Raw genomic sequence first — 24165 nt, 5'->3', positions numbered from 1 at the left:
GATGTAGGCATTCTTCTCATATCTCCGCAGGAAGATATCATTCAATTATCCATCCGACTAAATTTTTGAGCCTCTAATAATGAGGCCGAGTATGAAACTTTGCTAGCCGAGTTACAAGCAGCTAAACATGTACGAGTCGCTTGAGTAACTATCACTCAGATTCTCAACTTGTGGCTTAACAATTGATGGACAATTTTAAGGTCAACAGTGAAAGGTTACAAATATATATATATATAAAAAAAATCCTACGAAACACTAAAGGAGAGCTTTGTGGAGGTCACTTAGTCAAGATACCTCGATCTGACAATCAAAAGGCGGATAAGTTAGCTAAAATGGTCGGTTCACTATCCACTTGGATCCTGGATAGCTTGGTGACACAAAATCTATTAATAGCCCAATTTGACTTGCAAGCCAGTGTGGGCAGAGTCGATCGACTGGAGGGCTCCAATCATCTTGTACCTACAACAAGGAATGTTGCCGGTCGACTTTGAGCTGGCTTAACAAGTTAAAAAGAGAGTCAGTCGCTTTACCCTGATTGGAGATCAGTTGTACAAACGGGCATTCTCCCAGCCTTTACTCAAATGCATTGGACCAAATGAAGTCGATTACATTATGCAAGAAATTCATCAAGGTTGTTGTGGAAACCATGTCAGAGGTGTTGGTGCAACATCCCTCAGGTCAAGGTTGACCTGGTTGACCAAGATGAGTCTTGGTTTGAGTTTAGATGTTTGACAATAAGAAATTGATTGAAGAAGAGTCAAGTAGGTCAAGGTTGACCGGATACTTGACTGGGAAGTCCTAACTAGGATGTTAGGTAGAATGGAAGTCCTGGTGAGTGAAGCCAGGCAGAAGAAAAGTCCTAGTGAGTGAAGCTAGGCAGATTGAAAACCCTAGTGAGTGAAGCTAGGTGAAATTCCTGGTGAGTGAAGCCAGGTGAAAGCCCTAGTGAGTGAAGCTAGGCAGATGGAAAACCCTAGTGAGTGAAGCTAGGTGAAAGTCCTGGTGAGTGAAGCCAGGCAAGGGAAAATCCAGATGGATCAAGGATGATCAGACATCTGGTGTTGGGAAGTCCAAGTAGGTCAAAGGATTGACTGGATACTTGGCACGAGGAAATACAGATAGGTCAAAGGGATTGGCCAGACATCTGATGGAAGTCCAAGTAGGTCAAGGGAGTGACCAGATACTTGGCATGAATAGAAAAGTCCAAGTGGGTCAAAGGGATTGACCAGACACTTGGTGGGAAGTCCTAGCAGGTCAAAGGAGTGACCAGATGCTAGGCATGATGTACCAACAGGTCAAGATTGACCGGATGTTGGTTTGAGATGCTTGGGACTTGGTTTTGGGCAAAAACCAAGTGCTAGATCGATCAGTGGATCGATCCAGGAGATGGATCGATCAGTGGATCGATCCAGGCCTTTCCTAAGCGAACAGAGAGACTCTGGATCGATCCGTGGATCGATCCAGATGTCCCAATCGATCAGTGGATCGATTGGGACGCGGCTGCTTCGCGCGATAAGCGCTGGATCGATCCATGGATCGATCCAGGCGTTTTTCCCAGAGCACAGAGGCGCTCTGGATCAATCCATGGATCGATCCAAAGCCTCCCCGATCGATTGGGAACATTCGAATCGATCGGGATCCGACCGTTGCGTCGGGTTTATAGCCGCAGGCGAACGTTGTCTTCGGCATCTCTTCACCGATTCACTCCAGATCTCTCGCCAGCTCCTCTACAGCACTCACAAAGCTCAGATCGCCAGTTCTTGAAGGATCTTGGAAGTTCTCCAAGTCAAGAGGCGGATCAAAGCCAAGAAGAGAAGCTAGGGTTAGGGTTTATACTTATTGTAAGCTTGTAAGCTTGTAAGCTTGTATTTCTTGTATCATTTCCCTCTCTTCTTGTATTGAGTCTTGTAGGGCTTCTCCGCCCTTGGTAGTTACCATAAAAGAGAGTTTTACTTAGTGGAGGGTGTGTGTGTTGGTGTGGATCCTTGGATTAGTCACCTCTTGTGAGGTGGATACCAAGTAAACCAACCGTGTTAGCGTTGTGTGATTGTTTCTTTGTATTTCCACTGCACATCTTTGAAGGAACGAGCAACGCCGACCACCGAGCAAACGCGACGAGCTATTCACCCCCCCTCTAGCTACTTTTGGTCCTAACAAGTGGTATCAGAGCGAGGCCGCTCTTCACCGGAATCATCGCCGGAAGGGTCAAGCATAACAAGAAAAGCTAGAGGGTGAAGAAATTGAAGCAAAATCATCAAAAGTCAAAGATTCCAAGAAGCTCAACTTCAAGATGTAATTCCAAGATGGACTTGGATTTGACACAAGGGTGGCTCCACCGTACACTTCCACGAGCTTCGATTCTTGGAAATCAAGAATCGAAAACTTTCTTATGATGGAGATAGAGCAATGGTTTGCTCTAATGGAAGGATTTGAAGCTCCAACAAACTCCAAGGGCAAGCTTCTCAAGAAAAGCAAATGGAGCTCGGAGCAAATTCAAAGGTGCAAGGCAAATGATAAAGTGACCAAGCTTTTGGTCAATTTATTGTCAAGCATCATCCTTTGCAAAATTGGAGAATTTGAAGATGCAAAGGAATTATGGAGCAAATTGGCCAAGCTTCATGAAGAGATCCCCTCCACTGTACAAGAGAAAGAAGTATCCAGAGAGGGTGACTCTTTGGAGCAAGACCAAGAGGAGGACTCCGAGGTTGAGAGATGCTCAACCTCCGAAGAAGAGGAAATCCAAGAAGCTTCATCCTCAAGGGAATGCAACGAAGGGAACAAGGAGGGAACATACTCCTTGTTTCATATTCAAGATGATGAAGCTTCCACCTCTAGGATTGAGGGGGAGCAATCCTTGGTGACGACGGATCAAGAAGAAGGAGAAGCTTCTACATCCGGGTCAAGAGACGAAGAGGAGGAAGAAGATTCTATCTCCACAAGTCAAGAAAAATCAAATGGAGGAGAATCAAGGTCCGATCAAGAGGAAGCTTCTACCTCCGGATCCAAAGGAAAAGATGCCACCCCTACAAGCAAAGGTATAAATATTTCAATTAATAATAAAAATCATATTATATGCTTTGAGTGTAGGGAACATGGGCACTACAAGAGCAAGTGCCCTAAATTGGCCAAGAAGAAGGGTCAAGTGGCACAAAAGGGTAAGGTGAAGCCCAAGGAGATCATCCCCAACAAAAGGAAGAGCAAGGAGCATATTATATGCTTCTCTTGCAATCAAAAGGGGCATTACCGAAGTCAATGCCCCAAGGGGAAGAAGGTGGTCAAGGCTCAAGGAGGCACTAGTCAAGGGGGAGCCTTCAAGGGAAAGAAGAAGGTATCTTTTATTGAGCCTACCCCTTTACATTATGGTAAAAAGCATGATAGTTCTAATTTTTATCATTTTAATGTAATTTACCATAAGAATAGAAAGCATGAGGGCTTTAAGGAAAAACATGTGGCCCTGCATGCCAAAACTACCCAACCTAAGGTTAGGAAGGTAGATAGACACTTGGGCGGGAACACTAAGGAAAATAGATACATGCCCAAGATAAAAAATGCTCATGGACCAAAACCTAAGGATTTAATGATAGAAAATCAAGTCTTGAGGTCAAGACTTGATAAAATAGAAAAGACCCTAAAAAGGATGGAAAATATCCTAAAAGGACAAAATGAGCAATACCTAGGGCTAGGAGCACAAAGGTCATCCAATGGCCATAGAGGTTTGGGATACAAACCCAAAGCTAAAAAGGATGTGCCTAGTTATCATAGGGTTCCATATAGCTATGGAACAAACCCTAAGTCTAGAGGTCAAGTCAAAGATACAAGGGAAGGTATCCCTAGAAGTGTCTTTGCAACCAAAGTGACTAAGACTTCTAAGAAGTCTAAGAAAGTCACTAACAAGGTCACAAGGGAGGCTATCCCTAGAGTTGACCTAGAAAATGTGACCAAGGCTTCTAAGAAGCTCAACAAGGTCACTAGGAAGGTATCTAGGGAAGTTATCCCTAGTGAGTACCTAGAGCATCCAAGGAGCACCAATAGGTGTTGGGTTCCTAGGAGCATCTTCTCTACCCCATAGATGGGTCAGAGAGTGTCAACTCCGATTAGAAGGGTAGTTAACCCAACTTTGAGGAAATTGACACTCAAGAAGCATTTTCAAGGTTTTTGTTAACCTTTGAAAATGGAATGGAACTAATGTTTACTCCTTGAAAGAGTAAAATGTGTCTATTGGTGGAAAAATTAATTTTATCTTAAAATGGCACAAATTGGGAAAACCTTGAGAAATACCAAGTTGGGATTTTGGTATTATCCTGGAAATTTAAGGCAATCCGGGCCTTGATTTATGTAATCACTCTTGAGGAAAAATGAAATATGCCAACATTTCAGGACATACTTAATTTTTAAGTGACATAAACAAATCAAGAGAAATAGAAATGTCAATTTATGTTTTGGCATTTCTTTGAAGCATTTAGGGCAATCTAGGTTTAACGGTTTAAGTTAAAACAAGTGGTTTTGAGGTAGCTAAGTGGTTAAGGATACTTAGATAGATAATCTAGGTATATTTTATTTATGCTAATTCTTGCCATGATTGTTTGCCCATTATATGCCATGACATCATGTTTTATTTGTGCATTCATGTGCTATTATGAAAAATCCAAAAAAAAATACCATGTCACGACATTCATACATCATGTAGTTATAGGATATTTTCTTTTGAAAATTATTTCATTTTGATGTATGCCATAACATAATCATGCATTAAGTTTAATTCCTTGTAATTAAGGACAAATGACATTTAACAACACTTATTAACAAGTGACATCCTAGGTGGATGTCTAATATCTCTAAAATGCCTAGATAGATATGCATGATCCCTAGATTAGGGCAAAACCAAAAATTTACATCTCACAAAGACCTATAAGATTACTTGTATGTGTTTTGTGCACAATAGATACAAGTGAGATGTTAGGATGATGAACAAAACTCAACATGTTGATTTAGTGCATTCTTTTGAGTTTTAAATTCATCAAAACACATAGTTATGTGTTTTCCCATCATTGGGAAAGCTAATGTACAAGTCATGTGCATTATGCTCAAGGAACATGATGGGATATTGGTTTTGAAAATGTTTTCAAAATGATTTTGGAAAATCTTGGTGAAGGCTATCTTTTGATAGTAATCACCATTAAATAGTTAGACACAAACTTGAAGAAAACACTAAAGTATTGCAAGTTTTCAAGTTTGTGTCAATCTTTGAAAATATGAAGTATTTTCATAGAAAACTATTTTTCTTTGATAGTATATGCCCTAAATAATGTCTACACGAAATTTCATGATTTTTGGATTTTTGTAGAATTTTCTAGGGGTTTCTGAAGTTGACTGAAATGGAATTTCAACAACTATCAGAGCTCCGATCGATCCATGGATCGATTGGAGTGCCTGAATCGATCCGTGGATCGATTCAAAAGGCAAGTATCCCGCGAGCAGAAGCTCGCTGGATCGATCAGCCGATCGATCCAGGTAGTCTGAATCGATCAGTGGATCGATTCAGAAAGGTTCAATCGATTGGAACCCAACTCCAATCGATCCAAGTTGCTGATTTTGGCTGGGAAGGCCTGATTTCAGCATCTTTGAACCTCTTTGAGTCTAGGTAACCATTCCAAACCCCTAAAATATATTTGTATACATACAAAGGGTGTTTTCATGTGAAAACAAGGATGGATTGGTTTAAGGAAGGCTTCATTGAAGTTTAGGTTGAGGTTTGCTTCAAATTTTGAGTATTTGAACCTCAAAACTTCTAAATTTGGGTTTCCTAAAGGTTTAGGGATTCCAAGTCATTGTTGGTGCAATGACGAGTTACCACCATGTCTTTAGGGGGAGGGACTCTTTAAAGACATGAAAAATTATTTTTCATGAACCTTGGAAGGTGGTTAACCTTCTTTAAAGAAAATGCTCATGTATGAGCTTTTGAACTTGAAATGGGGGGTGGATATCCTCATTATTTCAAGTGGGAACTCACGTGGTTAGAAAATGCTCAAGGTTGGGTATTTGTCTACATTGAGGGAGAAGTTAAGGATAAATGAAGGGTATGGGACCTTCTTTATCGTGTTGATCACAACGAGTGATGTTGTGAACAACGATGAGCAACTCTTCAGGGGGAGAGTCGTCAACAAATGGATTTGTTGATGTGTACCCAAAATTGGGGCATGGGTTGATATATGCCCAAAGATGGGTTGATGTGTGCCAATAGGGGGAGAATGAAAGGACCTGTGAATGGGTGTAAGTTAGGCTTTCATTACCTAGAGGGAGTGTGCCCTCTTAGGGGGAGAATGAAAAGCTTAATTTATGTGTTCATCACCTAGTGGCATGAAGATTGAGGCTATAGGATTAGCCTAACTTACATGTGGTATTGTAAGTGTTATTGTGGTATTGTCAAATATCAAAAAGGGGGAGATTGTTGGTGCAACATCCCTCAGGTCAAGGTTGACCTGGTTGACCAAGCTGAGTCTTGGTTTGAGTTTAGATGTTTGACAATAAGAAATTGATTGAAGAAGAGTCAAGTAGGTCAAGGTTGACCGGATACTTGACTGGGAAGTCCTAACTAGGATGTTAGGTAGAATGGAAGTCCTGGTGAGTGAAGCCAGGCAGAAGAAAAGTCCTAGTGAGTGAAGCTAGGCAGATTGAAAACCCTAGTGAGTGAAGCTAGGTGAAATTCCTGGTGAGTGAAGTCAGGTGAAAGCCCTAGTGAGTGAAGCTAGGCAGATGGAAAACCCTAGTGAGTGAAGCTAGGTGAAAGTCCTGGTGAGTGAAGCCAGCAAGGAAAATCCGGATGGATCAAGGATGATCGGACATCCGGTGTTGGGAAGTCCAAGTAGGTCAAAGGATTGGATACTTGGCACGAGGAAATACGAGATAGGTCAAAATTGACCGGACATCCGATGGAAGTCCAAGTAGGTCAAGGAGTGACCGGATACTTGGCATGAATAGAAAAGTCCAAGTGGGTCAAAGGATTGACCGGACACTGGTGGGAAGTCCTAGCAGTCAAAGGAGTGACCGGATGCTAGGCATGATGTACCAACAGTCAAGGTTGACCGGATGTTGGTTTGAGATGCTGGGACTTGGTTTTGGGCAAAACCAGTGCTAGATCGATCGATGGATCGATCCAGAGATGGATCGATCGGTGGATCGATCCAGCCTTCGACGAGAAGAGCTCGATCGATCCGTGGATCGATCAGATGTCCCAATCGATCGATGGATCGATTGGGACGCTGGGCGACTCACCGGATCGATCCATGGATCGATCCAGGCGTTTTTCCCAGAGCACAGAGGCGCTCTGGATCGATCCATGGATCGATCCAAAGCCTCCCCGATCGATTGGGAACATTCGAATCGATCGGGATCCGACCGTTGCGTCGGGTTTATAGCCGCAGGCGAACGTTGTCTTCGACATCTCTTCACCGATTCACTCCAGATCTCTCGCCAGCTCCTCCACAGCACTCACAAAGCTCAGATCGCCAGTTCTTGAAGGATCTTGGAAGTTCTCCAAGTCAAGAGGCGGATCAAAGCCAAGAAGAGAAGCTAGGGTTAGGGTTTATACTTATTGTAAGCTTGTATTTCTTGTATCATTTCCCTCTCTTCTTGTATTGAGTCTTGTAGGGCTTCTCCGCCCTTGGTAGTTACCATAAAAGAGAGTTTTACTTAGTGGAGGGTGTGTGTGTTGGTGTGGATCCTTGGATTAGTCACCTCTTGTGAGGTGGATACCAAGTAAACCAACCGTGTTAGCGTTGTGTGATTGTTTCTTTGTATTTCCGCTGCACATCTTTGAAGGAACGAGCAACGCCGACCACCGAGCAAACGCGACGAGCTATTCACCCCCCCCCCCCCCCCCTCTAGCTACTTTTGGTCCTAACAAGAGGAAGGACGTTAGCTCACAAGGTGCTACTGGCCGATGGCTTACTCTGTAGGCAGATGTCGGTTAGCTAGTAGTTATCTGTGTCTCTTGCCAGAAACACCAAAATATATCTCATCGCCTGACTGAACTGCTAAAGACTTTGATAGTTTTGTGCCCTTTAGACTAGTGGGGAATGGACATTGTGGGTCCTTGCTCATCGCCCCGGCTCAGAGAAGGTTCTTACTCGTTATAGTAGATTATTTCTCCAAATAGGTAAAGGTTGAGGCCCTGACCAAAATCAATGAGGGGGTCATAATCAAATTCTTGTGGACTAACATCTTGTGTTGATTCGAGATCCCTCATAAGTTGGTCTCAAACAACGGTTGACAATTCTAGGGGTGCAATATTTAAGAATAGTGCTAAGGATTTGGTATTACCCAAGCCTTCACTTTGTAGCTTATCTTCAAAGTAATGGCCAGACCGAAGTCACAAACGGAGAGATTGTCAGGGGGCGCAAAGTTAAACTTGATCATGTGGGAGGGGACCGGGTCGAAGAGCTCTCAAGCATCCTATGGGCTTACCGCACGACTCCCCGAGAGAGCGCAGGACTGACTCTTTTACACCTAGCCTATGGCAGTGAAGCAGTGCCCTCGTCGACGTTGGCGAAGAATCCACTCGGCGATTACTATATAACCAAGATAATGTCAATCGGTGCCTCCTTGAGCTAGACCTTATTAGTGAGACCAGGGAGAAAACTGTCACTCGGTTAATAGCTTATAGACAATGAATGCGACAAAGCTACGATCGACGAGTAATTCCTCACTTCTTCCCAGAAGAAGATTTAGTCTAGAAGAGGACAAAGTCAGTCGGAGACGTAACCAAACTAGCACCCCAATGGAATGGACTTTATAAAGTCATCAAGAAACTTGTATCCAGTGTCTACTATCTTTAAGATGCCAATGGTAAGAAGTTAGATCGCCCATGGAGCGTAAATTACCTCCAACCTTATCAACTTGAAAGTATTTTTGTACCAACTCTATTTAATGAAAATGTCCCAGACTCTTGTCATAGCTGTGAGTTATAAGCGTGCATGGCTCACACGTCCTATGGCCATCTGATATGTTGTTCCAGACTCTCGCCACAACTGTGAGTTATAAGAGTGCATGACCCACTCACCCAACGACTATTTGGTCGGCTGTTCCAAATTCTCGCCACAGCTGCGAGTTATAAGCGTGCATGACCTACACCCCCAATGACCATCCAGTCAATTATTCCAGACTCTTGCCACAGCTGTGAGTTATAAGTATGCATGACCCCGCGCATAACGACCATCTAGTCGGTTATTCCAGACTCTCACCATAGTTACGAGTTATATACGTGCATGACCCACATGTCCAACCACCATTCGATCAGCTATTCTAGACTCTTTCCATAGCTATAAGTTATAACTGTGCATGACCCACGCGCCTAACGACCATCCAGTCGGTTGTTCTAAACTCTCGTCACAGTTGCGAGTTATAAGAGTGCATGGCCCACGTGCTCAACGAAAATTGGATCAGCTATTCTAGACTCTCCACAGTTGTGAGTTATGAGCGTGCATAACCCACTCGCCCAATGACCATCCGATTGGCTATTCCAGACTCTCGTCACAACTGCGGGTTATAATTAGGCATAGCTCCCAGCACCAATTCACTTGGGCATGGCTTCCAGCATCACTTCACATGAGCATGGCTCCCACCTGACCGATACCTTACCTTTGTATTTCAAGCGCCTGACAAGCATTTTTTTTAGAAAGATAACATTAACGGTAACATTGAGGGGTGATAGTTAAAGTCATCAGTCGATCAGATGATCAAATGGTAGTAGGACTTGGGTCTAGTCAGTTAATTATAAACCTCCTTCAACTAGACTTAAATGAGAGACTTATGATACACAGCGTTGTGACTCCAAAGGTAATGTGGGGTTGATAGTCAAGACGATATGACAATCAAGGTCAATGTATACGTATCTGAACGGACCACTTTCAACGGAACTCAGCTCCCCACTCCTCATTCGCATGGTTCCCAGTATAAACCCAATCGACTCCATAGCCGGTTGGACCTTTAGGGCTTAGCTCCTCACTTCTCATGGGCATGGCTCCTAGCATAAACCCGATCGGCCTCAGAGCCGGTCGGATCTCCGGGGTTCATCTCCCCACTTCTCATGGACATGACTCCCAGCATAACCTGATCGGTCCCAGAGCCGGTTGGATCTCTGTGGCTCAGCTCTCCACTTCTCATGGATATGACTCCTAGCATAAACTCGTCGGCACCAGAGCCGGTTGGATCTCTAGGGCTTAGCTTCCCTCTTCTCTTGGACGTTGTTCCTAACATAAACCTGATTGACCCGAGAGCTAGTCAGATGTCTGGGGCTCGGCTCTCTATTTTTTATGGGCATGACTCCCAGCATAAATCTGATCGACCCCAGAGTCGGTCAGACCTCTGGGACTCGACTCCCCACTTCTCATGGGCATAACTCCCAACATAAACCCAATCAATCCCATAGTCAGTTGGATCTCCGAGGCTCAGCTCCCCACTTCTTATGGGCATGACTCCTAGCATAAACATGATTGGCCCAGAGTGGGTCGGTTCTCCAGAGCTCAGCTCCCCACTTCGCATGGGCATGACTCCTAGCATAAACTCGATCGGCCCAAGAGCCGGTCGGATCTCTAGGGCTCAGCTCCCCACTTTTCATGGGTATGATCCCAGCATAAACCCGATCAGCCTAGAGCCAGTCAGATCTCTAGGGCCTAACTCCCCACTTCACATGGGCATAACTCCCAGCATAAGCTTGATTGACCAAAGAGCCGGTCGAATCTCCAGGGCTCAGCTCCCTACTTTTCATGTGCATGACCCCTAGTATAAACCTGATCGACTCTAGAGCCTGTCAGATCTCCAGGGTTCAGCTCTCCACTTCTCATGGACATGACACCCAACATAAACCCGATCGACCCCAGAGTCGATCAGACCTCCTAGGCTCAACTCTCCACTTCTCATGGGCATGACTTCCAGTATAAACCCGATCAACTCTAAGCCGATTAGACTCTCTATAGGAGGCAACATTGTCAAAGAATCGTAACCACCTGTCAAAGAATAACGATTACTCACAAGAGAATATTTCACTTTTTTGGCATATACACACAACAAAACCTTTCTCTGTTTAGGGGAAGGCTATTGTATATCTTCCACTACTCGACATATTTTGACACCAGACATTCTCTTACACCTCATTATTACGAAAATTATGAAAGACGGTGTAAAAAGGGGTCCTCTCCGTTGGCCAAGTGCACACACGTGCACGCTCACACATCCATACTACTATTCTATTGTTCATCTTCTTCTCCATTTTTCATTGGGGCTAGGATTCTGACTTGCGTCGTAGTACTTGTGCCAATGACCCCTTTCCTAATTCTCAATCTAACGTTCCTGTTTACTCTCTTTATGGTATGCACATGTCCTTGACTTCTAACTCCAGGTCCTTTCTCTATTAATATATTTTTTTATCAGCCGCTCATTTACTCAGCTTCCGGATGATGAGATGAGATATCATACATCTCGATTAAATTTTATAAATTACCCTGATTAAGAATTCAATTATTGAATGTCTACTAGTTTGAAGTTTGAGTAAATTTTACTAAATTGGTTAAGAATATTTTGATATTTTGTAATTTTGATCCAATTAAATTTTTTTATTATGTATTATAGTAATTTTAAACAAAAACAGGACACTTGCATCTGGATTTGCTATGGTAGATAGATTTGTCTTGAATTTATTTGATGCATGCATCGTCATCCACTTTCAGTACTACCAGCAAGAAGCATCGAAACTACGACAACAAATCAACGGCATACAAAGTTCAAACAGGTACTGATTACCGCAAAGCATAAGCTATAATAATGTCCCTTGAAATGAGGTGGGTGTCGTTTAAAAGAGGTTCTAATCTAACAGGAACCTGATGGGCTAATCCCTCCACTCCATGAACCTAAGGGATCTTAAACAGCTTGAAAGTAGATTAGAGAAAGGTAGCAGCAAAATAAGAAATAAAAAGGTAAATTAAATCTAATAGTTCATTTTCGATGTCAATTAATACTGGTATCTTCTTCAGTACTTAAAATTCATCGAATTCCATGTTTCAGAATGAACTGTTGTTTGCTGAAATCGAGTACACGGAGACAAGGGTATGGATAACGTATTCTGATTTCATTTGTGGAGTTTCCTAGCTATTCACTTCAAACAACTTGCTCATATTGTTCTTGTGTTCATTTTTTTAAGAGATGGAACTTCAGAGTTATAATATGTTCCGAAGGAACAAGGTCCTCCTCCCTTGAGTAATAATATACATAATAAGATTCATCACAATCGACTTCATCAAGCTTCAGGCTGTGCATCCCAAATATTCAAAGATGTATATTACGACACATATATCTTCATTAGACACTATGCAGGAATGAAAGACATGTAAGGATAAGAAAGCAACATGATAATAGCAAAATCTTTGATGAATCATAATCTTGTTCGTTTAACACTCATTACGTTGTGTTTTGTTCATCCTTGATAGTCAATGACTTCAACAAGCTAAGCTGAGAACATCTCTTCAACTCCGGTAAAGAATAATGCTAATTTTTCAAGTAAAACATCATCAATTTTATTTTTTTGCCTTTCTTGTAGATGAGATCTAAACATGGAGCTTGGGTACTCAGAGGATGAATCCTTGTTCAGATGTTAATTACTAAGGAATAAGGATAAGCATTCCCCACTTTGTGGAACGTTGATTAACTTGTATTGTTGGTAGCCATATGTAATCAAGGAATAATTAAGGAATTGCATCTAGTTTGAATAGATTTCTGCAACAATTTCCAAATGCAAGCTAAAAGGCCTTGAGCAATACGTGTATGCATAACCACCATAACCATTTGCCAACCTTGTCAAAGATACAGATGACCACACAGAAAGAAACAATCGCTAAGTCCTAAATGGAAATTGAAGCAGTAGGGAAAATCAAGTAATGAGATCGTGCCCATGAACAAAGCAGACTCTTGTGCAACATGACTCCATACAAGTAGATTGATTGCAAGCCCATGCAAGGAAAATTATGGCAAATACCAAGATAAGTTGTCCTGATGCATCATCAAACACCTGATTCAAAAACCAAGATCATAAAGATAATCACCAAGCCTCTCAACAACCATGTTGCACTGACCACCGGTCATCGGCTCGTCGTATATACCGATTATCAAAGCAAGGTTGGTTTTCTTAATAGTGATGCCACCAGTGCCCTGAAAGTTGGTAAATTCATAAGCTGAAGAATGGAATATTCCATAAAACATTTCTCAGCTTCCAGGGGACAAAAGTGTGAAATACTTTCAATTATTGATTAAAAAAGGAAAAAAGATTCAATTTTTTGGGCCATTCTTGTGGAATATAGCAAGAAAACAAACAGTAATTTAGCAATAGATGCATGTTGGTCATTGTACGTATAAGATGTCATGCTCTAAATGGAATTATAAATGCAATCAGATGTCTTGTTTACAAACAAATTTTAGCACAGTAGTATCATATGGGTTATGGGCCACTGACCTTCTTCCCTCGAATGACAACACCTGTCTCGCCTTGGATAACCATGTACTTCGATCCACCAAGAAATAATCCAGTTGGCGCAAGAGTTCCAGGTTCATTAAAGTCAGCTATGATTGCAGAAATCTCTTCAGGTTTGAACTGTTAAGAGACAACAAAGATCATAAGGAGGCAATAAGAGAACAAAATGAGAGGGACACTCAACCACACCTTGACCATATTGATTGTAACAAGTTTGTGCATGATTTATATAGAATCTGACATAGTTTACACTTATTTTTCTTGTCTTTCTCATGGTCGATACTGCAAGAATTGAGCCTGACATGCAAATAGAAAATTTATACAGATAACTGTGATACTTTAGAAATCAAAACGCCAACTTGAACTACACATGCAAAACACAAGTCATCAGCAGTTGCTATATTGCCCCCTTTGAATTTGAATATTACAAGCAATAGAAACTTGGATAGAGCTCAATGGAGGGAGAAAATTTATATAACTGATCATAACTGGTTGAGATATATGCACATCTCAGCAAACAAAGAGAACCAATCTCCACAAGTGAAAGTGGCAACCTACTCTTGAAGGAAGAGAACCCATCAAATGGACACAGAACTTGGATCTAGCTAGATAAGTCAAAAAACTGAAAGATCTTGAAGGGCTCAAGAAGGAAAATGTCCCAGTGGAAGGATGCAAAGATTCAACTACAATCAAAGGTCAATCCTCAATAAGGGAATGCAAAAGAAATGAGTAGTATGTTTATCTAAAAAATTACACATGATGTAGCATGAAAAATTAAATAATAACAAGTTTTAATTCTTCAATTTCTCTCTAATTCCTATAAACTACCACCCTTCTACGTCTCTCATGTCACCTTTGTCATCTCTCCTCATTCTCTTAGTCTATTTTTCAAAGAGTAAAAAATCTCTCCTATATCTAAATCTCTCACTCATCTCTCTTTAGCATCACAATGTATATTGCTGCCAACAACCAATGAGCGGGCCAACTCTCTCTATCTCTCACTGTCACCGTTGCTGCCACCAACCCGTCCTTGTTCCGATACAAGGTGCCCAATCCGTCAAAACAAAAAAGAATGAACATGAGGATGATTCTGGGAAATATGGTCTGAATGATCTTGATAGTGTTCCCTGAACAATCCTTTGCAGAATTGTATTGGTTTGTTCATGGAAATGTTATAATATGCAAACAGAGATCAATGATATGAAAAACAAAATCAGAATGAAGAATGAGGAAGAAAAAGATATCATGACGACGGTCCCTCCATATAACTATCCAACCTACAAAATTACAAAAAAATAATAATAATAATAATTAAGATCTCCATACAGATAATTTAGAAACATCTTAAGAATTGAATCAGGTCCTTCAATTGTCACTGCTTACTATCACCTAATCAATTCTTGTCGTATGGAACTAATTTTTTGCCACAACCAAAAACCCAACAAATCAATTGCTTTTTCGGTATAGAAAAAATAAATCTGTTGATGAGTCGACATCATAAGCCAACGTTCAATCAACAGCGACCATAGAAATTGCAGCAAGCCATATCCGTCCATAAAAAAATAAAAATAAAATAGAAGTCATCTGATCTGATACGATCCCAAAAGATTATAATTCAAATTATTTATTATTTTATTGATTAATTGATAATCAACGGACGCCATGTTTATCAAAGATGTGTCTTGTCAATAATTAAAAGCACTAATTTTAGTCTCTTGTTTTATAACAAAGAACAGTATTTCTAAATTGAATGAGTAATTTGAATAATTCTAGTAATTCTAAACTGAATTGAATACTTTTTAAATTTTCTTTGGGATCGTATCATGATCCTTCCCCCAAATATATAACTAGCAAGTAAAAAACCCTAACCTTCAATATCCAATTGAATCCAAGTCTGAAGTAGTAAACAATCAGATCTGTAAGATCAATGATACAAAACTCACTGACTTAGCTACCTTCCGTCTTTTAGCAGTTTTCCGTAGAAACACTCGCGTCAAAGTAGAAAACCAATCCAAAAACAAAATCCCTAATCAAACACACACGCCATCTAGGGAGGCGGAATCCAGATCTCCGCCGCCTTCCCTCTCAATCACAAGATCATACAACACCAAAACGGACCAAAACGGATCAGTTCATACCTGAGGGAAGGAAGGGCTCACGGCCCAGATGCTCCCGTCGTGGCCGAGGATTGCCGCGGCCTTGAGCTGCTGGCCATCGATATCGCAAAGAAGATGATCGTCGACGTACGTTTGCCACGACATGATCTCCTTCTCGCCCTCTTCTCTTCCTCTCGCCGGATGCTACTGTTACTAGTTCCTCTCTTCTCTGATCTCTCTCTCTCTCTGACAAGTTAGCGAGACAAGGGGATTTATTTATAACGCGAATAAAAGGGAAAAACATCCGAGGCTATTTTTGTTAAGTCAAACAGACGGACAAGATCTCACTTAGGTGAAATGAACGGTTGAGATAGATTTCCACTGATTTTTTTTTCTTTTTGGTATGATATTTATTAGCACGCTTCGTACATTTATTCGCATTTAGCAACGAAGAAGCTTCGAGATATGCCCAAATTTGGCAGTAAAAAAATACGGCAAATTTTCATTTCGCCACAATAAATTTATTTGTTTATTCCCAAAATGACATTTTTTTTTTAAAATCCTATTAATTCCACCGAAATAATACGCAAATAAAAATAAAAGAGAATCTATAATTATCAAAAAAGTAATCATACTTTAACAAAGTTAAAACAACGTTCTGATATTTTAAAATATTTTTATTTTAATATTATTATAACAGCTAATCATTGATATAATACATTAAAATAAATTAATTCAACTTATTAAAAAAAATTCTTTAATAACTTAATCAAAATTACTTGAAAATGTTTAAAATTATTATAGCAGCCATCTAATACTTTAAATGATATTGATTAAGTTGATACATAAATTTTTAATATAAATATAATATTTTTAATTAAATTGAACTAATAAGAAAAATATTTTTTTAACACGTGTATCATTGTAATAAGAATACTTCAGTATAAAAATATAATGAAATATTTTTTAAAAATCAAGGATGCTTTTTGACTATTTTGATAATTAGAGGTGTTATATAATTTTTAACTATTTTTATTATTAAAAATAAAGAAAAAAAAAGAAATTGAAAAGAATCAAATGGACCCATGTCTTCAACACAAGCTGGCTTGCAGGATAATCTATAAGAAAAGGTTTCTGGTGGCCAGCCCAAGCATGGGCTGTCCAGTTAAGCAGCAATAATAATAGTAGCATTAGTCCATCATCAGTACTAGCCAACATATCTTGGTGTATCGATCACTTTCTGTTCATATAATGCATCCAATCTAGTCGCTAGTTGGATCGATTTGATGTCTTAGCAATTTTTGATCCCACTAACTTCACTTTCCTTTGAGAGATAGATAAAGTATGAAAATGGTGTGAGCCATTACCAAACATATCGATGGATTCAAAGGTTCAGGAGATCAAAAGATCGACTGCAATGGACCTGCTCTAGCAAACTAAGTCAGCAATGTCGACATAACACTTCGTTCATTCAATATTTTGTATTCTATTTATGAAAAAAAACATCGAAACACTGAGCCATGCATAATGCACGCCAAGCCAAGACAGGAGAAGGGCATTGAAGAAATAGATGATAAATAAACAAGAAGTTTAATCCACTAGAAACAAAAGGAATGCGCAGAAAATAGTCTACATTCTTCTATTAAACTGAATATTTTCTGGGCTTATCAAATTTTGATTTCTTGAAAAACTGGCAGAGAGAGCACAAGTAGTCTTTTAAAAATATCAAACTTTTAACAACCAAGTGATACAAATTATCCATTTGAATCGCAAAGTGTTGAAAATTCACCAACCACAACAGCAGCTGAAAAAGAATCACTAGGCAATGACAAGGGCGAAGGAAGAGTCACATCACCAGTAGCAGCAGGAGAGCAGCCCCATACGTGTATAAACATACAAACATGGCAAGAATACATCATCGAGACATAAAAGCTTCACCTGTGAACCTCTTTGATGATAGTAACCTCCCCGCCAGAGGGCGATAAAAGATGTTTGTCTTGATCGGCATTGTCACTCTCCTGCAGTTCATGCATTGTTGTGGTAATGACTGGAAAGGATTCTGACCCATCCTCTGCAGGAGAAACTTGAGGTTACTTGAAAGGATACAAAAGAGAACACGAAAAAAAACAAAGAATTCTCTCTTAGAGAGACAAATTTTCCTTAGCAAAAGTGCCAAGGGTCAAACTCCCCTAACTAACCTGATAAACCCTGATATTCGTGCTTGACGGCTGGCAAACGAAGGCTTTCAGGGAGAAGACAATTACAAAGTGCACCTTTGTAGTCATATTCAATCAAAATATAAGCAAATTTGGGAATATGGCATTCAAATTATGGAATCAACACTACAGTACCTAATCCCGCGAGCCTGTTAACCCACTGTGGAATCTGTCTACCTGTCAGCCTCTTACTAACATCATCCGTGAAGTGATTGCAATTTTTCGAAATGAGGTGGTAAGTGTCTCCGTGGTACTCTGAAGCCACACTTTCTATGAATGTACGGAATTCTGCTGGAGGCAGATTTGTATGACCCAACACGATGGAGCATCTGTAGAGGAACCCAGGGCAGGTCTTTGGATCCACCTCAAACACTCCACTTGTGGGAAAATCATGGGCTCCAAACCCGTACTCCAACCCATGGACTGTAAATTTCAATAAACACTCAACCATAAATAGTAAGTACAACAAATAAGCAATTAGTGTTTTGTGAATTTTTACAAAACTTGTGATAATGACAACAAAGTCGAACCATATCAACTATTGGATCTTATTTTTGAATGGTTATCCTCCTTTCACATAGGAAATAACAAGGTAAGGTCACATTTGATCATCAGTGTGATGGAGACAGCAGGGAATATTAATCAACATTTGTATTGTGCACTTAACAATTTTTTATCATGTTTTTTATATGATAGCCATCTACATCATCTTCACCAAATAGTTCGACCCTTAAATCTATTTTCTCTTGTTCCCCATCAGTCTCAGGTCATTTCAAGTTATTAATAATCAATCAGATAGAAAATAATATCAACACGCAGCATCTAATACTTCATTTAATATTAATAGATTAAAAAAATTGAGTTTTCCTTGCACACTTTTTTCCAGAAATAAAATTACAGAATTGTCAAAACTTTTTTAAAAGAAAAAACATATATTGATGATCCATATGCATCCTCACATCTGATCTTGTTAGATTAATCTGGAAATATTAATAATGGTGTCACCTGTCACTTACTCACGGGATGAATCCCCTGAATTAACTCTCATATTAAACAAATTATTAAGAGTTAAAGCTACCAATCCAAATTGGACAAACCATTTTTACTGTAGGAATAAAAGCCATCTTATGTAAGGATTAAAGCATTAGTATGATTATACATATTCTTAGGATCATTAAAAAATTTGCAAAGTTATCATGTACATAAGAATTAGAGTATAGCACCCTTGAACGTATAGAATTATCAGTGGGCACTACCTATTTATACATTGTCCCTACTGTGAGCATTCTTAAATGGAACTTGACAACTTGGGCTACTATCATTACTATTTAATTAAAAAGTAAAAACCGTTATGGTTCTGTGCTGATTGGTATAAATCATGGAATAGAAGTTTTGGGTTATAAAGAAAAATAAAAAATGTATGGGTTCTCTCCAAGCACTGGAGACAATAAGCACTTATAGTTTGAAAGTTCAACATGTCTAGTTGATCAAAATGACTTTGTTAGGCTGTGCGTCGGACCACTTAGCCTGTAACAGCTGACTAATACTTAAGCCTGTAACAGCAGAACTTGTTCAACATAATACTTTGATTCTGCTCTCCTAAAAGGAAAATCAGCGCTATCACAATTCCCTCTCCATCCACCAAAACCATCAGAAATGTTTCAAAAAAAGTAGGCATACAACGTACAAAAAACCCGCACCCTTCTTTATCTCTAAAGATAGGGTGCCCTAACCATCCAACAACTATTCCATCCCCGTTATCCATTGACCCCACTTTCAATAATCCCCCTTTTGCTAGATTATTACCAATGTAATCATAAAAAGCTAATTTTTCTGGAATTTTAGACCAAGCTTCTGATAAACTTACATTTTTGTCTAGTCCGACACTAATTCTTTGGTATATTTCTTGCTGAAAGTATCCTTGACCCCACTAAGTATATGAAATGAGAGAAGAAAGGTATCAAACCATTCAATCAAAATTCTATCAAGAAAAGTTATCATTCCCTTAACAGAATTTTGATTGAATGGCTTGATATTTCTTCTCTCATTTCCTTGAATAGATAGATAATATACATCAATTAAAGGATAATTTACAGGGGTCTGAATGTTGATTTCTCTCTATTTATAGCTATACAAACAAACAAACTAACTATGACCGATTTCTCTATACAAACTAATTAAGGAAAGATAATAATAAAAATAAATATGTTGCACAAAGTATATGTTTGCTACATATAGCAACACCCTCCCTCAAATTGATGTTAGTCGATAAAGAAGCATCAATTTGCCAACTAGAAATTGATGACTTTGTCAAGTAAGAGACTTGGTAAACACATCGACAATTTGTGAAGATGTGGAAATATGTGGAAGAAAAATAACATGTGTTAACAATTTCTCAAATATAGTGACAATCTACTTCAATATGTTTGGTGTGCTCATGATAGACTAGATTAGTAACAATTTGAATAACACTTGTATTATAAGCATGGAGAGGAGTGCATTCAGATTGAGGAAATTCAAGCTAAAAGAACAATCTCCTAAGCCATAGTTGTCAAAAGCATGAGGCGCAAAAAAAAGCTCAAGGGGGCTTAAAGCGAAGCGCACGCTTTACGGAAAAAATGCGATAAATAAAATATTTTTAAAAACTAAAAATAAATCAAAAATACTAAAAATAAATTAAAAAAATAAGTTAGGGATTGACTGGATCCATTAAAGAATAATAACCTAGCTAGGAGCCTAGGAGATAAATACAACAACAACAACAACAACCAAACATTTTCCCACTAGGTGGGGTCGGCTGTATGAATCCTTTTACGCCATTGAGCTCTATCTCCTATTACATCATCATCTATATTTAAATAAATTTTATCTTATTTTATTGTTGCTAACCAAGTCTTTTTTGGTCTTCCTCTTCCTCGTTTGATATGCATGTTTATCATAGTTTCACATCGCCTAACTAGAGCATTTATTGGTCGTCTAAGTACATGTCCGTACTATCTTAAACGTGTCTCTCAGAGTTTTTCCTCAATGGATGCAACTTCGACTTTGTCTCTAATGCTCTTATTTCTTATTTTGTCCATCCTCGTATGTCCACACATCCACCTTAACATCCTCATCTCTGCAACTCTCATCTTCTGCTCATGTGCTCGAGTAATAACCCAACATTCAGCTCCATATAACATAGCAGGTCTAACTGCGTTTTTATAGAACTTACCTTTAAGTTTAAGAGGTACTTTACGGTCACATAAAACACTCGACGCTCCCCTCCATTTCACCCATCCTGCTTGTATTCTATGTAAGACATCTCTCTCAATCCCTCCATCGTTTTGCAAAAATGATCCTAAATATTTAAATCTCTCGGTTCCGGGCAACTAGTCATCTCCTATCTTAACAATTGAGGAATAAACAATTTATTATATATTTTTGAAATTAAAACAAATAAAATATATAATTAATTAGATAATTTTATTGAGGATTAATTAAGCCTCTTTGGATTATCCCTATCATAGCTAGGAGTTGTCCCCGGGGCTATGGTGCCGGTAGGACATTCAGGTTGTCACCCAGGCACCCGCGGTTCGATCCCAACTATGACGTATTTGTAGAAATTTTTCCTTCAAATGGGGAGCGCAATCAAAGGATGTTGGGCTTCTGGACTGGCCCCCGCGTGCGCTTCCCGATTTATCCTGGTGGCCGGTGGGAGACTTCCGTGAGACCAAGCCGATCACCCCAGAGATAGTCAATGAGGCTAACTGGGTTTATTATTTTCTTTTATCATAGCTAGGAGTTGATTGAGATAATCAAATTAAGTTTTAATTAAAAAAAATCCTGTTTAATTAAAAAAAACTGCAAGCGGACCTTGGTCGGCCGATAGGATTGCGCGACCCATCCGACGCGGCCTTTGTAGTTGTGCGATCCCTCAGATGTCGCGCGACCCCTCTGCCGTTGCCGATAGGGTCGCGTGAGCCTTCTGCGGTGCGGCCGCTGGGTCCCGTGAGCCTTCTACAGTGACTATGGTGGTTGTGCGATGCTCCCAACGTGGTCGCAGGGTCACACGAGTCTTCTGACTTCTCTGAAGCACAAAAGCATATGCCTTGCACTTTAAAGTGAAGCACAATGGAGCGCACGCTTCCGAAGTCTCTAAAGCACAAGGCTCACACCTAGAGCCGTCAATTTGGGTTGGGCCCGTCGGATTGGTCCGCCCCGCCAAACAATTTAAGCGGGTTGGGTTGGAATTTTATCAACCCAAGTCCGCCGTGAGCCAACCCGCCTAGACCCGCGACCCGCGCGGGTCGGCCCGCTCGGGCTTGGGTTGGCCCGCGGGTTGAAAAACATATGTAAGTTAAGTTTTAGGCTAATTTATTATCTTTCTTTGTTATAATTTTAAAATAAAAATAGTACTTTTCATCCAACATAAGTACTCATTTGTGTTCATTTATATTTAAAATACATGTTTATGTATACATTTAATTGTAGAAAACTTTTTCGAAATAAAATGTTGAAGATATAAAATATTTTTTAATTTTTTTAAAAAATTTTGATGGGCCCGCGGGTTGGCCCGCCAAACCCGCAACCCGCCTTAGAATGGGTTGGGTTGGAAATTTCTTAACCCACCAAGTTGGCGGGTTGGCCCGCCCCGCCCCGCCAAATGGTTAGCCCGCCACGAGCCGACCCGCCCCGCCACGGGTTGACCCGTCTGACAGCTCTACTCACACCTCGCATCACTTTGGGCTTAAGCGAGCGAAGCGCTAGCTTTGGGCAACTATGCCCTAAGCCAAGTAATCTAAGAGCATGCAGTAGATATAGCACAATATTCAAATCCAATGGAAGATTTGGAAACCTAATGTTGTTTCTTACTCTTCCATGATAATGGAGATTATTATCCATAGTAACGAGCTCTGCAATGAGCCTAGAATTGTAAAACATATTTACTTATTGCAAATATTTTGTTAGTTTTAGAAGAAAATTAAGAAGAAAAAAATTATCGCTCTTAATTTAGAATATCATGTCTCTCAAAGTATTATATTCAATCAACTTATACCAGGAGCATGATCCTTGGCATTCATAGTGAAGATATGTTAAAATGGTATTGATCTTTAACTTAGTAAATTTACATTTTTGAAAAGCAAAATAAGGTGTTAAGATCTCTTTTTGCATATGTGTCCAACAAAAGTTCACTTGAATTGCTTGTATGTACCAATAAGCCATCTGTTCTATACTCAGGTTCTTCTTCCTAACATTCATATGGAAATTGTGAAGAGGAAAAGAAAGATAATTTATGCCGATCTTCTAAAATAAATATTCTAGTTGTAATCATAAACGAGATATTATATGACCAAAGCTAAAATAAAATAAGTCATTAAAGTCTCATTTCCCCTTTGAAACTATCAAAATCTTTTACTGTTTGGTTCATATATCAATTTTCCTCTGGTAGCCTTTCCATTATGAGCTGAAAGCCTGAAACAGCATTCCTAATGATAAGAAAGATATTTCAAATTGGAGGAAAGGCAGTTTATTGCTATCATCCTTCCCGTTCATCATTTCAATTTTGTCGGTGAGCCAACTTCATTAAGACAATCAAATTTAACTGATTTAAGTTATGGCGTAAGGGCGAAAAATAGTTTGCTAAAAACTATTAAAAAGTAGAAAAATTCGGATCCACAACTCATCGAATGAGTTCCACCAATCGCATCAAATCTCATCAAACGATGGTGGAAGCCACAGCGTAATCAAACAATCCATCTAATTTCCCGAGAAACGGAAAAAGATTAAAATTTTAAGGAACAAGACAGGCGCTAGGTTGCTCACCCTCGATGCCGGAATGGAAGATGCCGAAGCCGAGCCAGTGCACGTAGTTGTTCAACGGGGTGAGGTCGTAGACGTTGAGAACGACAGGGGTGAAGGAGGCCTCGTCGTTTGACAGCGACACCGAGGAGAAGGCGGAGCCCATGGAACTGGAACGGATCTGCGGAAGAAAACCCAACAGAGATTCGAGGAGGAGAGATAATCTAGGGCCGTAGGAAGAAGCCGTTTCCCTATACCGCTGGACCACGCTAGGAGCCGAATCGGGTGACTGGGTACAAAAGAAACATGCCACGTCGATAGAGTTTTTTTGTTTTCACTTTTCTAATAGAAAAAATCTTTTTTAAAAAATGTTTATTATTGATTTTTGTTGGCGTCCTATATAATTGAATTTATTTTTAAAAACAAATATTTTAGAAAAAATTAGGAGGACACGATAATTAAAAAAAAATACTTCAACAATGATTAATCTTCAATAATTGCTCTAATTTATTTTTTTTAATAACTAAGATCTAAGGGGAGATAGAGATGATTCTTT

At 39.7% G+C, this 24165-nt stretch overlaps 2 protein-coding genes and 1 pseudogene across 2 annotated transcripts; 1 reads left to right on the top strand and 2 right to left on the bottom strand.

Moving 5' to 3' along the window:
• LOC121988504 overlaps positions 1-12651 on the top strand; it is a 65086-nt pseudogene extending 52435 nt beyond the window's left edge.
• A 161-nt stretch (positions 12652-12812) lies between these two features.
• On the bottom strand, positions 12813-15885 carry LOC121988505 (profilin-like). The gene is made up of 3 exons (XM_042541959.1): positions 15655-15885; positions 13499-13636; positions 12813-13197 (listed from the first exon to the last, which is right to left on the bottom strand). The coding sequence occupies exons 1-3, from the start codon at positions 15775-15777 to the stop codon at positions 13063-13065; spliced, it is 396 nt and encodes a 131-aa protein (XP_042397893.1). The 5' UTR covers positions 15778-15885; the 3' UTR covers positions 12813-13062.
• Positions 15886-17321: 1436 nt separating this feature from the next.
• Positions 17322-23864, bottom strand: LOC121988501 (deSI-like protein At4g17486). The gene is made up of 4 exons (XM_042541956.1): positions 23634-23864; positions 17964-18251; positions 17811-17885; positions 17322-17683 (listed from the first exon to the last, which is right to left on the bottom strand). Exons 1-4 carry the CDS (start codon positions 23773-23775, stop codon positions 17547-17549), a joined length of 642 nt encoding a protein of 213 aa, XP_042397890.1. The 5' UTR covers positions 23776-23864; the 3' UTR covers positions 17322-17546.
• Positions 23865-24165: the final 301 nt, after the last annotated feature.

The sequence above is a fragment of the Zingiber officinale genome, chromosome 6B, assembly GCF_018446385.1.
Source record: "Zingiber officinale cultivar Zhangliang chromosome 6B, Zo_v1.1, whole genome shotgun sequence".
In the NCBI taxonomy this organism is placed as follows: Eukaryota; Viridiplantae; Streptophyta; class Magnoliopsida; order Zingiberales; family Zingiberaceae; genus Zingiber; species Zingiber officinale.
The sequence above is the reverse complement of the archived record's forward strand: the minus strand, read 5'-3'. Positions and strand labels throughout refer to the sequence as shown.

Coding starts and splice junctions, on each gene's coding strand:
- LOC121988505 (XM_042541959.1), bottom strand. CDS start 15,777: ATGTCGTGGCAAACGTACGTCGACGATCATCTTCTTTGCGATATCGAT. Junction 13,637..15,654: donor TGAGCCCTTCCTTCCCTCAG/GTATGAACTGAT, acceptor GTCTCTTAACAG/TTCAAACCTGAAGAGATTTC. Junction 13,198..13,498: donor TTGTCATTCGAGGGAAGAAG/GTCAGTGGCCCA, acceptor ACCAACTTTCAG/GGCACTGGTGGCATCACTAT.
- LOC121988501 (XM_042541956.1), bottom strand. CDS start 23,775: ATGGGCTCCGCCTTCTCCTCGGTGTCGCTGTCAAACGACGAGGCCTCC. Junction 17,886..17,963: donor TAACAGGCTCGCGGGATTAG/GTACTGTAGTGT, acceptor ATGACTACAAAG/GTGCACTTTGTAATTGTCTT. Junction 17,684..17,810: donor CGAATATCAGGGTTTATCAG/GTTAGTTAGGGG, acceptor TTTCTCCTGCAG/AGGATGGGTCAGAATCCTTT.